The sequence below is a fragment of the Arvicola amphibius genome, chromosome 12, assembly GCF_903992535.2.
Source record: "Arvicola amphibius chromosome 12, mArvAmp1.2, whole genome shotgun sequence".
Lineage (NCBI taxonomy): Eukaryota > Metazoa > Chordata > Mammalia > Rodentia > Cricetidae > Arvicola > Arvicola amphibius.
The window spans coordinates 63,998,603-64,013,294 of NC_052058.2; the positions used below are offsets into that span (position 1 = coordinate 63,998,603).

The following is a 14,692-nucleotide window of genomic DNA, read 5'->3' on the forward strand; positions in this document are numbered from 1 at the left end:
TCAGAGATTCATTTTGTGAATCTTTCTGTCTTTCAGATGAGGACAAAGAAATCCAGACCTTAAGTGACTTCTCAGAATGGCATATAAGGACTCTGTTTAAAGTCATATAAGACTGGGTCCATGTCTGCCCTACCCCATCTCAACTAATACAAACATCTCACCCCCTCTGAACCTGTGTCTTCCCCTCCTTAAGACAGGGCTAATAAAAGAAACCACCTTCATACAAAAAGTATTAGCAAACTGTGTGGCATCATCACGTAAATGTCCATTAAGTGGACATTATGACATGGTCAAGAACATTCAACAAGCCAGTGCCAAGTGGGGCCAATGCCATACTATTTAATACACAGCTCGGTTCTCTCCATACCTATAAGTAAGACGGGGAGACAAAAGGTAGGGTGTTGTTTGCCACCTCAAGAATGATCCTTGGGATTGTCCTCTGGCCTCATTTGTGCACACATAAATACACACACACACACACACACACACACACCATAACACTCATTTTGACTTGAAGGAGCCTTCAGTTGTAATATGGGACCTTCTTAGGACCAAGCTTCTAGATAGGATTATGTGTATATAGTAGTGGTGCCATTCAATGGGCTTCCATATGCCTAGAGTCTCATAGCCACCACCTTTGGAGTAGGTAGGGTAAGTGCTATATACTTTCTCAAGGAAAAAACTTAGAACTGGTGAACCGCCAGTTAGCAGGATACCTGGGATGCTGGCCCTCTGACGCCCACCCTCGACTCACAACTAAAGGCCAGTCATTAGTTATCAGAAAAGTGGCTGGAAATGAGGAAGCAGTTCCAGTTCATTCCTGCAGAGGGCAGACGTTCACAATGTCAGGGAACTGGAAAGCAGAGTTGCAGCTCACAAAAGCAGTTTCAAGAATGTTTTCCCAGGCTATGAGGATTCCCCACTAACACCTGTGAAGTACACAGGACACTAAAGCTTCCCGCTAAGTAACTTCTACAAAATGTTTTTAGATGTCCAACTTATTAAGCCAGCTTTTCTTTCTGCCCTTCAGATATGAAGTGCCTTGTCATAATTACTTGAGCCACCTCTTTTCTCTTTACTGTCACAGAGAAATCTATTCCAAATAAGATAGATAGTTTCTTCTGTGGAAACCAAGACCCAAGCAGGAAGATGTCCCAGCTTTCAAAGCCTTTACTTAAGAGTTGGGGAATATAGCTTAGTGGGTAAGAACTGTTACTGTGAAAGCAAGAGGGCATGAGTTCAAATCCCGAGAGCCCACACAAAAGCCAGGTACGGATACATGTGCCTGTAACACCAGAGTTTGGGGAACAGAGATAAGTATTTCCTGGGAGCTCACTGGCCAGACAGCCTAGCCAAAATGGCAAGCTTCAGGTTTGGTGAGATGCCCTGTCTCAAAAACTAAGAGAAAGAAGAAGATGAAAGAGCAAAAGAGGAAAAAAATAAATGCCTTTCTCTGATGTCTGCATGTGTATACATGCATACATGCACCTTCATACAGGTGTGCATACACCACACACACACACACACACACACACACACACACACACCATGCTCTCCCTTAACAGCTCTTGCAGTACTTTACCTAATGAGGGGTCCTGGGAAACCTCTCATCTCCTCTTGATCCTCAGAATCATTAAGGATAACCTAGACCAGAAAATAAATTAGGTCCCCAAGACCTTTCCACCCTGTACCCAGCAGTCAAACCCAGTATCAGATCCAAGGCTATGGTCCGATGGTGTGGCTCAGACACTTGTGGGGGCAGTTACCCTGTTGAAGATGAGCCACTAGCATCTCAGGAAAAATATAAACCTAGTACCGCTTCTTTCTAAGAAAAGCCCACCCATTCCTGCCACACCAGCCTCCAGGAAAGTGGAGGCAAGGCCTGAGAAGAGCCACTGGGTTGAGCAGAGTACTTACACCCCCAAGGCCCAACACCCTCATTATTACCTCCATGCTGTGTACTTCAACGAGGGCTGTTTGTCCATCAGCAGGAGAGTTGGGGGATACCCAAACTAACTGGCCTCCTGGCCCAAAACTCACGGACACGTGGGGAACATAAAACTTCATGGGTGCCTTGGGAACAGCTGCTGAGGCATCATCTGGCCAACAGACACATGTGGACACTTGTTAGGTTTACTGTCAATGCTCTTTAGTTAAGAAAGACATCATGGAAACACTTCTGTTCAAATTCCACCTGGGCCAAGGTGAGACACTGTGTGAAATACCTGGTTAGAAAAGGCAAGGCTCTAGTCTGATTTAAACTTCTAAGAATATGTCAGATTGCAATGCAAAGATTATTATTTGGTCCAAATGATAATGCACTCATCTCAGAGTCTCAAGAGTGGTCAGGGAACAAGCAGCCTCTACTGCAGTGTTTCTATACATGTGGTAAGCCTCCAGACTGGCATTTACACTTTGTGTACTCAATTCACTTCATTCAGTCCTCTCTGGTCTTCATTTTCCTTACTTGTTGCTTAAAAGAACCCCAGAGTGCCTCCTAGCCCAATGTAATGATGACTAGGAGCAGTGTTCCCTTCTAAGAGCCATCTGTGAGCAAGTTCCATCACTAGAGATGTTGGAAAGGGATCCAAAGTCGGCTTCTCTGCTTAGGAGACCTGCATAAGCCAATAAGGTGACTGGAAGTACAGAAGGGTAACTTTCCTCATGACCCAACCTTTCCTTATCCTTACTGGAATCAAACAGCTCCATGACCACTTGGTACCCACCAGCCTGAATAGGTCTCCAAGCCACTGATCCCATGGGTTCATACTCAGGGACATCTGCCATGTACTGACTGAGCTCATAGCTGCTAGAGCTGAGGCCAGACTCCTGATGTTGGAGAAGGTTGGACCTGCCGGTCAGTGATGGCTGGGGGAAAAATGAAAAACAATGAAATTCTCTAGGAAGGAGTGCCAGAGAGCTTGCCCTTCCACTTCTCACATTTCTTCCTTCAAAGAAACAAAACTCAAACTTTCCACTAAACACAGTGAACACGAATTCATTGGAAGAAGATAGTATTATCCCAATGAGTATGACTTAGTGGGGTTAAGTAACTTAGAATTCAAATTTAGTTTCTGTCACTATGTTTCTATGACCTTAAACAGGTGACTTTGGCTTTCCCAGCTCAATACTTTCATCTGCAATATAAATTTAGGATAGCTGTCCTATACACGTTACTTACTAATGCACCAGCCATTTGTGTCTGGATAATGTACATTCCCTGCAGACAAGTGTACAAGAAATTTGTGTTCCAGGAGAGATGAATAAAACGGTGTATTCAAAGGCTCCTTGTACACTGTAAAGTGCTGTTCACACATTGTGGTTTTAGCATCAGTCACCTATCCCCATCCTAGTGAGAACTAGGTACAGAAAAATTATCTACGTACACACACACAAAAAAAATCATGCAGATCTAATTAGGGAGAAACAAACTAACCAGAGTCTGTCAAAAATTTAAGAACTCATCTCTACAATAGTTTTGCTACTTGTCTATAAATCTAGAATTACTGTAATAAAATATTTATCTCAATATTATTAAGAGCTCTATTTTGTGACCTAGATGGCGCATGTATTAGGATCTTAGAGAAAAGATGTTAAAGAGTCAGGAAAGATTTCGAGGTTGCTTTTCAATCTTAAATTAAAAGGTCCTAACAATCCTTCACTTTCTAAACCTCTGTTACCCTGGGGTGCCAAACACTTAACTCGCAGGGGTGGTTTCGTCTCTTCCCAAGCACGTCACGATGAATGAAGCCCTGCCCACTTGACAAAACAGGACTAGGTCAGATCAGGTCCTTGGACTGGTAAGAGGGAAATGGGAAAGCGCGGTAAAGTGGGGGTGAGTGGGGACCCTGCTGGCGGCTGCAGACCAACAAGGAGTCTTAATACATGGTCACAGGCCTCCAGGCCCTGTCACTTTAGGTTACCTTTTGTTTCTGGGCCTCCCTCTCTGGAAAGAACTCCCCAGGCTGTTGCTGTCCAGAGACAGAAGCGAGGCTGTCTTCATAGGGATTCTTGCTGGTAAGCCTGCAGCAACAGGACAGCGGTGTTGAGACAGGTCCTGGGCAAGCCAGCAAGGCTGGAATACACTCTGCTGGAGGCTGACCTGGTGCTCAGTATGGACGGGTGTCAGGCCAGTTTCAGTGCTACTGCAAAAAGCATTTCCTTTCTTTCCTCACTTAGAAAGATGGAATGCTTGGGTTCCACACAGTTATTAGAAGTGACCCAGACTTTGAGTGGCTAGTCGCGACAGCCTACCCTCCTGGAAAATTCCAAGGCTAAGGGTACCAGGGTAAATGCTTCAGTAAAGTCTCTTCCCTGCTGGGCCATATGCCAGGAGGATGTTTCATGCTTAGGAGCAGAGAGAGGGAACAGAGAAGCACTACAGCCTCAGAAAGGCCCCAGCCATAACAACTATTTGCAAGACGACATTGTTTCTAAGGCTAATATAGGATTTGGCCTTTAGATTTGGCCACAAGTAATCTTACAGGATGTAGACTAGTGCTGAATGGGCAACAGCTCTCAGAGGCAAAAAATTGCTTTCCCAGAATTAGTGCCAATAGTTGGCCTGGGCCACTTTGGTTTATTATCCTCATGTCCCTGTGGCTGGAACAAAAGCAGACTGTCTTCCATAGATCAGGGACTACCACCAGGTGCCCTAAGGTTGTCCTAACGGAATCTAACTAAATCTTGTCAGCATGGCTTGTCCTTTCACTTACTGGAATTGAGTCTCACTATTTGTTCCAAAGGGACTGTTGCGCTTTTCACGATGATGCTCATTGAAATACTTTTGATCGCCAGAATCTTCATTCCAGATGTAAGGACTCCCTTGCCTTGCCACTGCACCCTCAGAGAAAGCAAAGCAAAGACAGGTCACCTGCTGCTTCTGAAAGTCCTTTTAGAAAGATACTAGAGATACATGAAAGTGAGGTATTGCATTACAGTAAGTAAAAAACATATCTATCAAACTGAGTCAACTGACGAGTGAGAGCTAATAATGAAAGCCCCAAGATGCTCTGAACCAGTTTGCATGGCTTCGTGTATTTACACACAACATAATACCCTGTTATGTGGGGGTATAGGGTATGAAACTCCCATTGGTGTGCATCTGCTGTCCCCAGGATAAAGTGATTATTGCAGTAGTATACCAGATGGGCTTAAGAGCTAATTTTACTGTTACTTAATCAGTAAACATAACCTTTGCTACAAGAAAAAAATTAGAGAAAAATGTGGATGAAGTACACACTATCCACAGAACTAGTAACATAAGGGTAGTTTCGGTATTATTAAAGGGCGGGGTCTCCAAACACGGCACCAGTGGTCCCTGGCTGTGGCGATAGACCACCCGTGCATCTTCAGTCCCCAAAGGCACTGGAGATTACTTCATACCTCTTTCTTCTTGCAGTAGCTGTGGATGTCTATGGTAGTAATAATTTCCATAAACATACTCTTCCCTCGGTGTTGGAGTGTGGTACCTCTGATAGGGGTCCTCATAGCCTGACCTGAGATATCACAAAGACAGCCAGTCATCCACCAATGGCAGTAAAGGGAGACACCAAAGAAAACTGATGAACCAGACAACTTCAGAAGACAGAATGGCTGCCCAGTCCAGAATCTGCCTGATTCACATTAGGTCATATAATCCAGAATCAGAACAGGGGATAGCCTTTGTTTCATAAGAAGGTGGCATTTTTATAATAAAACTCTTTTTGCTTTAAAATGTTCTTGTTAAAGGAGTTTATTCACAATTCTTTTTTATTTTATAGTAATATTTTTACTTGCCAGATATACACATTCAAAATCCTGGAAACCCCAGCCCTGGTACTGAGAAAAGCATCTTCCTAAGGAGATTGTATAAGAACACAATGTGCCGCTGGAATTCCCATGCATATTACAGACAGAAACAAGACTATCCTCAGCATGATTGCTTTTATTGTCTCTGTCCTTGACATACTCAATTTCTCTTGAGAACTCAACAACCCAGAGGGATTGGGGAAAGGAACATTATACTGTTAGTGTTTCTGCCAATTAATAATAACCACAGGGGCAAAATTCTTTACCATAAATTCTATAACTTCAAACTTCAACTGTAGGGCACATAGACATAATCCCAGCTAGAGAAGGTAGAAGAAAGCATGGTGGATTCCAATATTCTTGGAATGCAATGGGCTTGGGGGAGCAGAAACTCCACATTCTCTAACACAGAATTATTTCTGTGGTCACTGTCTCCTCACTTACAGCCTGAAAAATCTGCTTTTGCCTTCTGTGAAGTGAGTTTTTCTTAAAGTTCTCAAGCATTAAATACGGATCTTTGCATTTTTGTCGCCCTCCATGGGTGACCCTGGGGCTCTTGGCTGTTGGTATAGGGCTCAGATCAAAGACAATGAGAAACTTTTCATAGTGTCCAAGAAAAGCTTTTCCACAGCCCACAAATGCTTGCTGCCTTCGACAGCCCCAAAACAGGGAGGTCCCATTTACTCTCTTCTATTCGACCTTCTATCCCTCCCTCAACCCCAGTCACACTGCAGCAGCAGCTTTTTATAGTTCTTCTTGAGATAATGAAGAGAGAAACCCTGTCACCAGTCACCAAATACCAAGTAGGACAAGACAGATTTTAGCTAAGACAATAGAGAAGAGTGGGTGCCCTCGTGTTTGTCAAAGTTGACACAAATATAGAACTATCTGGAAGGGGGGGCTCTTAATTCAGAAAATGCCTCCAAAAGATTGGTCTGTAGGCAAGTTTGTACATTTTCTTGACTAATGTTAGATATGGGATGGCCCAACCCACTGGGGGCAGTAAGACACACACACACACACACACACACACACACACACACACAGGTAGTTCGGGGTTGTATAATAAAGAAAACTGAGCATGAGCATTTCAGGGTTAACAAGCAAGTAAGCAGCATTCCTCCATGGTCTCTGCTTCAGTTTCTGCCCGCAGGCTCCTGATTTCCTTCAGTGGCGGACTGTGATGTGAAAGAAAGATGAAATAAACTCTTTCCTTCCCCAGCTGGCTTTTTGTCATGGTGTTTTACCACAGCAATAGAAATCTTAACTAAAGCAGATAGAAAAGAGGAGGAGGAGGGAGAGAAAGGAAGAGGGAGGGGAGGGAGGGGGAGAAGAAGAGGAGTTGGACAAAGAAAGGAGGAGAGGCATGAGAGGCTAGGGAGAGCAGTGCCAGGCGGCGAGTGCACTTGGGAGGCTTGAAGGATCCTAAGTTGGAGGACAACCAGTTCTATGTAACAAATGCCAGGAAATGGGGACAGGGTAGGGAGGAAGAAGGAAGTGAACAGGAAACAAGAATGATTAATAGTCTATTCATAGGCACGTGGGAGAGATAGGTCCACTGTAGTCCTAGAAGTCATACCTTGAGTACAACTGAGTAGGATAAGGTCCTCCCAAGTAATCCACTCCAGACACAGGTTGAGACCATTCCCCAGGCCTGGGTACATAGTGGGCCTCCTGATGGTCAGCCCTGAGGTCCTGCGCCCTTGGGTCCTGCGTCCTGGGATCCTGCTGTGGCTTTGAGTTCCTGTGGGCTTCTTGCCATTGGTGGTATTTATCTCCACTGTACTGAGGATGAGGACGGTGTCTATAATGTCCACTCTGAAGCCCATGGTTTGTGTCCATCAATGGTACCATGGGCCTCCGTTGTGGCTGAGATGGCCTCTGGGGAACCCAAGGCTCCATCTCTGACCCTTTGATCTTTTTCTTAGGTCTTGAGGATGTTACGTAGCTATTTTAATTTCCTGCACACAAAAAGAAGACAAATCATCATTCTGGAGAGCTGGGGACATGCACAGCTCGGTCAGTAAAATGTCTGCCTTTCAATCACCAATGTGTAAAGCTGACTCTGAAAAGTTACATAAAAAGCCAGACCGACATGGTAGTGCACACTTGTAATCCCTGTACTGGGCAGGTAGAAACAGCAAGATCCCTGGGGCTCACTGGACAGTCAACCGAGCCTAGTCAATGAACCCTAGGTCCCAAGGAAAAGGCCTTGTCTTGAAAAACAAAGCATATGACTCCTGAGGAACAATACTTCAGATGAACCTCTGGCCTACACACACACACACACAGAGAGAGAGAGAGAGAGAGAGAGAGAGAGAGAGAGAGAGAGAGAGAGAGAGAGAGAGAGAGAGAGCATTTTAAGCCTTTATCCAAACATGGTAGTTTTTTAGATTCAGTGAAAAGAGCAACTATGATTCTCAAAATTGTCTAAAACAAACCATATGAGCACCACCATAGAGGAATTTGAAAAAAAAAATCTCAGACAGATACATTAAATAAATAAGAGGCTAGACAATTAGTTTGATGCTGACTCAAAAATTCAGAAAGTACATATGGAACAACAGAAGTGGGTGGCATGGGAGGCAGATAACGGCACTTAATGCAGCTACAAATGCTATCAAGGAATTCCAATTAATGTTTCCTCATTTATCCCACCAGAAAATATTTATACAACACTTAAAACGGTTGCTGAGGTATCCGAAATAGAGTAAGCCTTGTGAGGAGCTGGTCGGAGTTCAAATCCTTTCTATAGCTCTTACCAGTTGGATAATTTTTTTAAGCTTCAATTCCCTTACCTATGGAGATGCTGGATACTACAGGTCAGTGCTGTGGGGCTAGTGTCAAAGCTAAATACAACATATGGAAAGCGCCTAGAACTACCTAGCACATGGTAATGGTTCACTCTATCACAGTGTCTTCAGAAACCAAGGCTAGGGTAGTATGAGTGACTGAAGACTTTGTAGGTCTAGGGAGACATGTCACTGGGCTGTTTGCTGCATAAACACAAGAACCTGAATTTGGATCCCTTGCACACACATGGAAAGCCAAACTCGGTGCTCCTGTGAGACAGTAAGCTTCAGATTCAGTGAAAGACCCTCTTTCAAAAAATAATATGGAATGCAATAGAGGAAGACAATATAGACTTCTGTCTAACCTACGCGCATGTGCACACACATACACACATACACACACACACACACCCCCCTACTTAAACTGATCCCATGAAAGACTTACCCTTCCTCTGGGAAAGCCAACAGACACAAGTTTGGGGCTGCTGATACTGGAAAATGGAGAGCCAGGTCTCCCAGCTCTTTCTGACTGAAGCATTTAGACCTAGACGTTCCTCTCACATCGGACTAGCTTTCCCACTCATTACTCAGCTAAGAACCAGCTTCAGGGACAGGAGCCCTTTCCCAGTCCCTCTGCTTGCATAGGAGAGGGACGTGTAAGGCGGGGAAAGCCAGGCCCTACTCCTGTTCAGAGAGCCTGCTGGGCGACCAGCATGCACAGGCAAGGACAGCCCCCATTCCCTTCCCCTTGGGAATGTTGACGGCAGCATGATTCTGATTGAACCTGTTAGTTGCCCTTAGTCTGGAAGCTTCCACATTCAGCTGAAAACTCTTATCAGAGAAAAAGGTCAAAGGGTCATGTGGTGAAATCAAGATGACCCCGTTTGAATACCACAGTGGAACCTGGGTCTAGAGCAGTGAGCCAGGAGCTGTGAGAAGAGGCCAGAGAGGGGCCTTTTGCTTCCAGGTCACTCATAACGCAGGACCGCGGGCCTTCCTCTCTTGCTTCCTCGAAAAACACAGTCATAACAAAAACTTTGCCAGCAAATTCCAGGAAGGGCCTAATACCCCTAGTACTATACAAGATCCTTTGCTCAAAACCCACAAAACACAATGGCACTTGGACACAGGGAAGAAGAACTTGAAAAGTAATCGATTCACTTGCCCCCGGACTTTGCACTAAGCATCCTGGCCCCAACTACAAAGGCACAATCCCCATCTTTTCTTTGATAGCACATCATTCTGTCACCAAGGGCCACAAACTCCAATCATTTAGACCTCAGGTTATAATTAGTGGTAGTTAGTTTCGAACCTCTACGAGTCTTAAAATGAAGGAATTCTGCCTATAGTAACAATCACAGCTTTGTACCCACAGAAGTGACCCCTTGACTCAACAAAGACAATTGCACCTTTTTGACTCTGACAGCCCAGCAAGCAAACTCCAGAGAAAGAAGGGTGTCAGTGCCCCCACGCACCTGCTCTGCCGGCTTCCCACCTTCCTTCCCCGTGGCTCCAGGGACCTGCCGGGGAGTGCCTTCTCCCCTCTTAGAGACTAACAAAGTCCAGATGCCACATCTACCAAGACTCACCTGGCCTTCAAACCTACAGCGGATTAGTTACCTCTGCAACTGCCGGGCCTCCATGGAGCTGATTCATTAGGGCAAAGTACAGTGTCGCTACCGCAGGCTGGGACAGTCCTGACTTGGCATATTTGCTCAGAACCTGGTAGGGATTGGTGCTTCTGTTTGCCTGGTCGTGGACTGAGCCAGCTGCACTCCTGTGAGAATACATCCAACTCCCCACAACAAATAGGGAAGAGGGACACTAGGGAAAGGAAGCCCAAAATGGCCTGAGGCAGCCTGGTCTGTGGGGCAGAGCACCACCTTTGGGGTGTGAATGTGTAGCTCTGCCAGTAGCTGGCTCTGTCGGCTCAGCCTCTCAGTTTCTTTTTCTAATGCTTAGCTAATGAGGCTCACCAAGAGGAGCAGGTGTAAGGAAGTGCATGAGCTACAACCAAGTCCACACTAAGAGCGAACCTTTCCAGAGGATAGGAGCTGAGTGCTCACACTGAGATAGGCAGGGAGCAAATACCTGGAGGCCCTGGTCTGGGTTTCCCTCACCTACACTTTCCCCAGCGAGTGTGTGCGGTCAACTCTGTGTTCCAACTGAAGGGCAGATTTAAGTCCCGGTGCTGAACTGAAGGCACTGAGAAGTTTGCACTCACAAGAAAGAAATTTCTCACATTTGAAAAATGTATTTCTTCCCGCTGCTAAGGTGAGCATAGAGTACGCCATATCTCCTTTGGAATGTGCATTTTAAATTTTAATTCGTGCTTTAGATAGGCCTGGTTTGGATTCTTTCAACAAACTTTTGTTTTATCATGTTACATATTAAACCAATATGCTAAGAGCCCTACCAACAAGCTATATCCTCAGCCCTGTTTTTGAGAAGGAAGTATCACTAAGTTGCCCAGGCTAGCCTTGAACTCACTCTGTAAACAAGGTAGACCCCGAAGATGCTATTCCCCAACTCACCTTCCTGAGGAACTACAATTTGAGGCCTTCACCACCAAGACCAAGTCAAAAAGATTCTTATTTGCCAACATTTGTCTGTATAAATATAAAAAGATACTGTCCTTGCTTTCAAGCCACTTAGAACAAATTAGCTTTTCATGTAGCTCCTGTTTCAGGGAAAAACACCATTATCCGGTCTTGTGGTCAGACAGGTAGTGTATCTAAGCCATGAGACTTTCTTTCCACCATTAACCTGAATCCTAACTCCTAACAAGACAGCATAAAACTCTCAGAGTGTAGACAGTGGTTTCTTACCATGCGAGGCCATGAGGTCTGGCTCACCAGTGACGGCATCGTTGCTTTTGATCCCTCTCAGAAGAGACACTGGAAAAGGACACACACACACACACACACACAGTGACAGCAGGAATCAGAACACTGTTAATTATCAAACAGGCTCTATATCACATTCTGCTTTTATATATGGCAATAGCAGTCATAAAACTCTGACACAATTCTTTCAGCTTGTGAGATGGCATTAGACTCACCCTACAACAAAACCTACATTCCTGCGGTGCTGACAGTAAAAAGAATCTCAGAAATCTTTTAAGCAACTTCAATTTAAGATTTACCCAAGATTTTACAAAGCTAAACAACCAGTGAGAAGTGTGTTGGTATGCTGCAGGTAGCTGCCTTACACAGTGCTTCCCAGAGCTGGTTATGAAATATTCAAGAGTTATGTGACCTGCTCATTAAAACAGAGGTGATTCAAAACTCACTATGCAGTGGCCATTTACACCACAGACACTGGTGAATACTATTCGAAAAGACGGTTTGTTTGTTTTTCAGTGAACCCGTGTACCAGCATACTGAGTTCAAGCCTGGACTCTTAGTTCTGAACTCCCTGTTCCTTCAGTTATAGAGGTGTCATTCTCTTGTGAGCCTTAGCTGCACATTTCTAGTTTAAACATCTAGCCCAGTTGCTCTAAATGCTCCTTTTGTGGCATCCCAAAGCATCTCTAATTATCTCAAGAGTTATTATGAAACTCTTCAAACACTCACCAACCAAAATTAATTTTAATTAGCTTTAATTATTTTGTATAGACATATGGCACACAACAGTGAAATGGGTCACAGAAGGAAATAGATTGAGGTGGGATCTCACCACTCCAAAGCATGTGGGATTTCTCAGTCCCTGATTTCTCCAGCCCCAAATAGTTACAGTTACCAAGTCTGTCTACCTGGCAGCTAAATTCTTCCTGATTTCCAGACAAAATTTATCCAGCTTGACAATGCTTTAAGAGCTCAGTCTCTAGTAGGAGGTGATTTGAATTAGCCCTGACACTCTTGACTTTGGCTGCAATGCCCCTGCATAGATTCCCTCATGCCCAAACAGCTAGTGTCTTTACATTATCCTTGCCCTGGTGTCCTACCCTTGTACCTGATTCTGTTCTGTATCTCAGTTATTCACCAAGAGGAGCCTTAGGAACTTGCTACTCTGTGTGAATTTCACAGACTTCCTGGCTCCCTTTCCAAATACCAGACTACTGTCTACAGTCTTGGTTCAAAGAGTAGCTACCCAGTATATAGGCTGAATGTGATTTTCTTCAAATATTTGCAAGTTGAAATCCTAAATCCTAGTTTGATAGGGTTAGGAGTGAGGCCTTTGGAGGGTAAACAATTGTGTTAGTGGAGCTCTTATGAATGGGGTTAATGCCCTTATGGAAAGGCCCAAGGGCACTTTCTTCTCTCTGCTCTCTGTCATGGAAGGACACAACCAGAAAACAGGGATAGGCAAACCCAAAATCAGGCCCTCATCAGATAGCAGTTCCACTCACAAATCCACCTTGACTTCCTAGGCTCTAGAAGTGTGAGAGATAAAGCTCTGTCATTTAAGCCATCAAGTCTGGGGAAATCTGTCGCAGCAGCTTGAGCTAAGAACTATCCTGGTACAAACCGTGTCTGACAAAAAGACCATCACTGTTAACAGTGCTACTGAATCTCCGGCCATCAGATAGAGTTGGCAGAGGTGAACACCCAGCTCCAGGTCAGGTTTGCCATGAGTCTCCCCAGTCCTGTGACCTCAGGACTGATTAGAGTCACAAAGAACAGTCCAGCAGAGACTGTTCCCCAGCCTTGGCCTTCTTTTATCACCAAAATTAAAAATTTAGAGGGCAAACTGAGAAGTTCTGTGTCAACACATTAGCGGTACATATCTACTTTCAGGTAATAGACTTTTATATGATTTTATTTTCCTCTTCTTGCTTGTTCGTAGTATCTAACTTTTCTAAGAGAGGGAAATTTATAGTGATGATAATGATACCATTTAAAATGATAAATGATATCATTTAAAATGATAAAATAATTAACATTGCCTTTAATCAATATCACATCCCAATGTGTTGTCACAGTAGTAACTAATTAGGTACCTAAGTTACTAAGTAGGACAATCATACCCTGCAAAGCTTCTAAGACTGTTTAACTGCAGCAAGTCTGCTATTGTGGGGATAATTTAAACCACTCATTTATAAAGCAAGTATGTGTGAAAGAACTACTGTATACCCAAACCTATCATGTACATCTGAAGCACATAGAAAAACAGCATATGGTCCTCACTGTAAAGATGCTTTGAATTCAGTGAAGTACCAAATAGTGTATGTAAGAATTATTCTAACACTGATTTTTCTGGGGATACATGGAAGAAAGTGTGGGCCAAAATGGGGGTGGAGGAGCATATTACTCAAGGCTATTTGAAAAGAAGGAGCAGGTAGAACTATACATGATTATACAAGAAGAAAGAACATATGTGCATAGAAAGCAAGTACCACATGTTTTAGAGAAGAGAGTCAACATGAATTGGAACTCTGTTAACTAGAAAGGATGGAGGGAGAAGTCAAGGACATTTTCCAGAACTGAGAGCATGCTATATTTTTTTAAATATACAGTAATCTTGGGAGAGGATTCCATTAGTTAGGAGAGATGATGGAGTCAGTTTGAGACATGCTAGGTGTGAGGGACCTCGGAGACACAGATAGGTATAGTCAATAGGGCATTAGCTGTGATGGACCAAGAAAGAGGTATGACAAGAGTGATGACTAGCATGACCAAGAACATGTAAGAGCTAGACCGAGCAATGGAGCCTGTGCAAGATAAGAATGAAGTGGCAGACAGGTACTATAAGAAGTGAGAGAAGACAGTGACCCATATGCCCAAAGAGATGATAACTTCAATAACAGAAAGACAATCAGCAATTCCAAACACGGAAGCCCATTGAGAAAGGCCACAAATGAAAGTGGATGTTCTCTGGATTACTGTATTTGACTGTGAGGAGGCCTAAGGGTCTTTATGTGAACTATTTCAGTGTAGCTATGCTCAAGGTGGTGCAGAATAAGACTTAGGACAGATGTAATAGCAAAAGAAAAGTAAGAAAAAGGAGACAGCAAGCAGAGGGATCTTTCTTGAGGCTGGGTGGGCCAAACCAGGCTGAGGCTACAGCCAGCAATGAGGTTTGAGGAATCTGTTTAGAGTGGACAAGGCAACATACAAGAATGTGCTAGTTCATATGGATGAACGTAGACACTGAAGAGGAAATGAGAG

The 14,692-nt window shown here is 44.1% G+C and overlaps 1 protein-coding gene across 10 annotated transcripts in view; it reads right to left on the reverse strand.

Moving 5' to 3' along the window:
• Sec16b (SEC16 homolog B, endoplasmic reticulum export factor) overlaps window positions 1-10,349 on the reverse strand; it is a 42,254-nt gene extending 31,905 nt beyond the window's left edge. For 2 of the 10 annotated variants that reach the window (XR_005287746.2, XM_038350109.2), the window contains exons 1-8: window positions 10,172-10,346; window positions 7,370-7,751; window positions 5,386-5,498; window positions 4,716-4,845; window positions 3,924-4,023; window positions 2,727-2,868; window positions 1,948-2,099; window positions 1,583-1,644 (exon numbers count right to left, since the gene is read on the reverse strand). Coding sequence is in view for 9 of the 10 variants with exons in the window: in XM_038350109.2 (XP_038206037.1) it covers window positions 1,583-1,644; window positions 1,948-2,099; window positions 2,727-2,868; window positions 3,924-4,023; window positions 4,716-4,845; window positions 5,386-5,498; window positions 7,370-7,692 (1,022 nt within the window). In the remaining variant the exon portion in view is untranslated. Of the gene's footprint in view, window positions 1-1,582; window positions 1,645-1,947; window positions 2,100-2,726; window positions 2,869-3,923; window positions 4,024-4,715; window positions 4,846-5,385; window positions 5,499-7,369; window positions 7,752-9,027; window positions 9,376-10,057 lie in introns of those variants that run through there. The other 8 variants (XM_038350102.1, XM_038350100.2, XM_038350105.1 and 5 more) reach the window with 8 other exon arrangements.
• Between the last annotated feature and the right edge of the window lie 4,343 nt (window positions 10,350-14,692).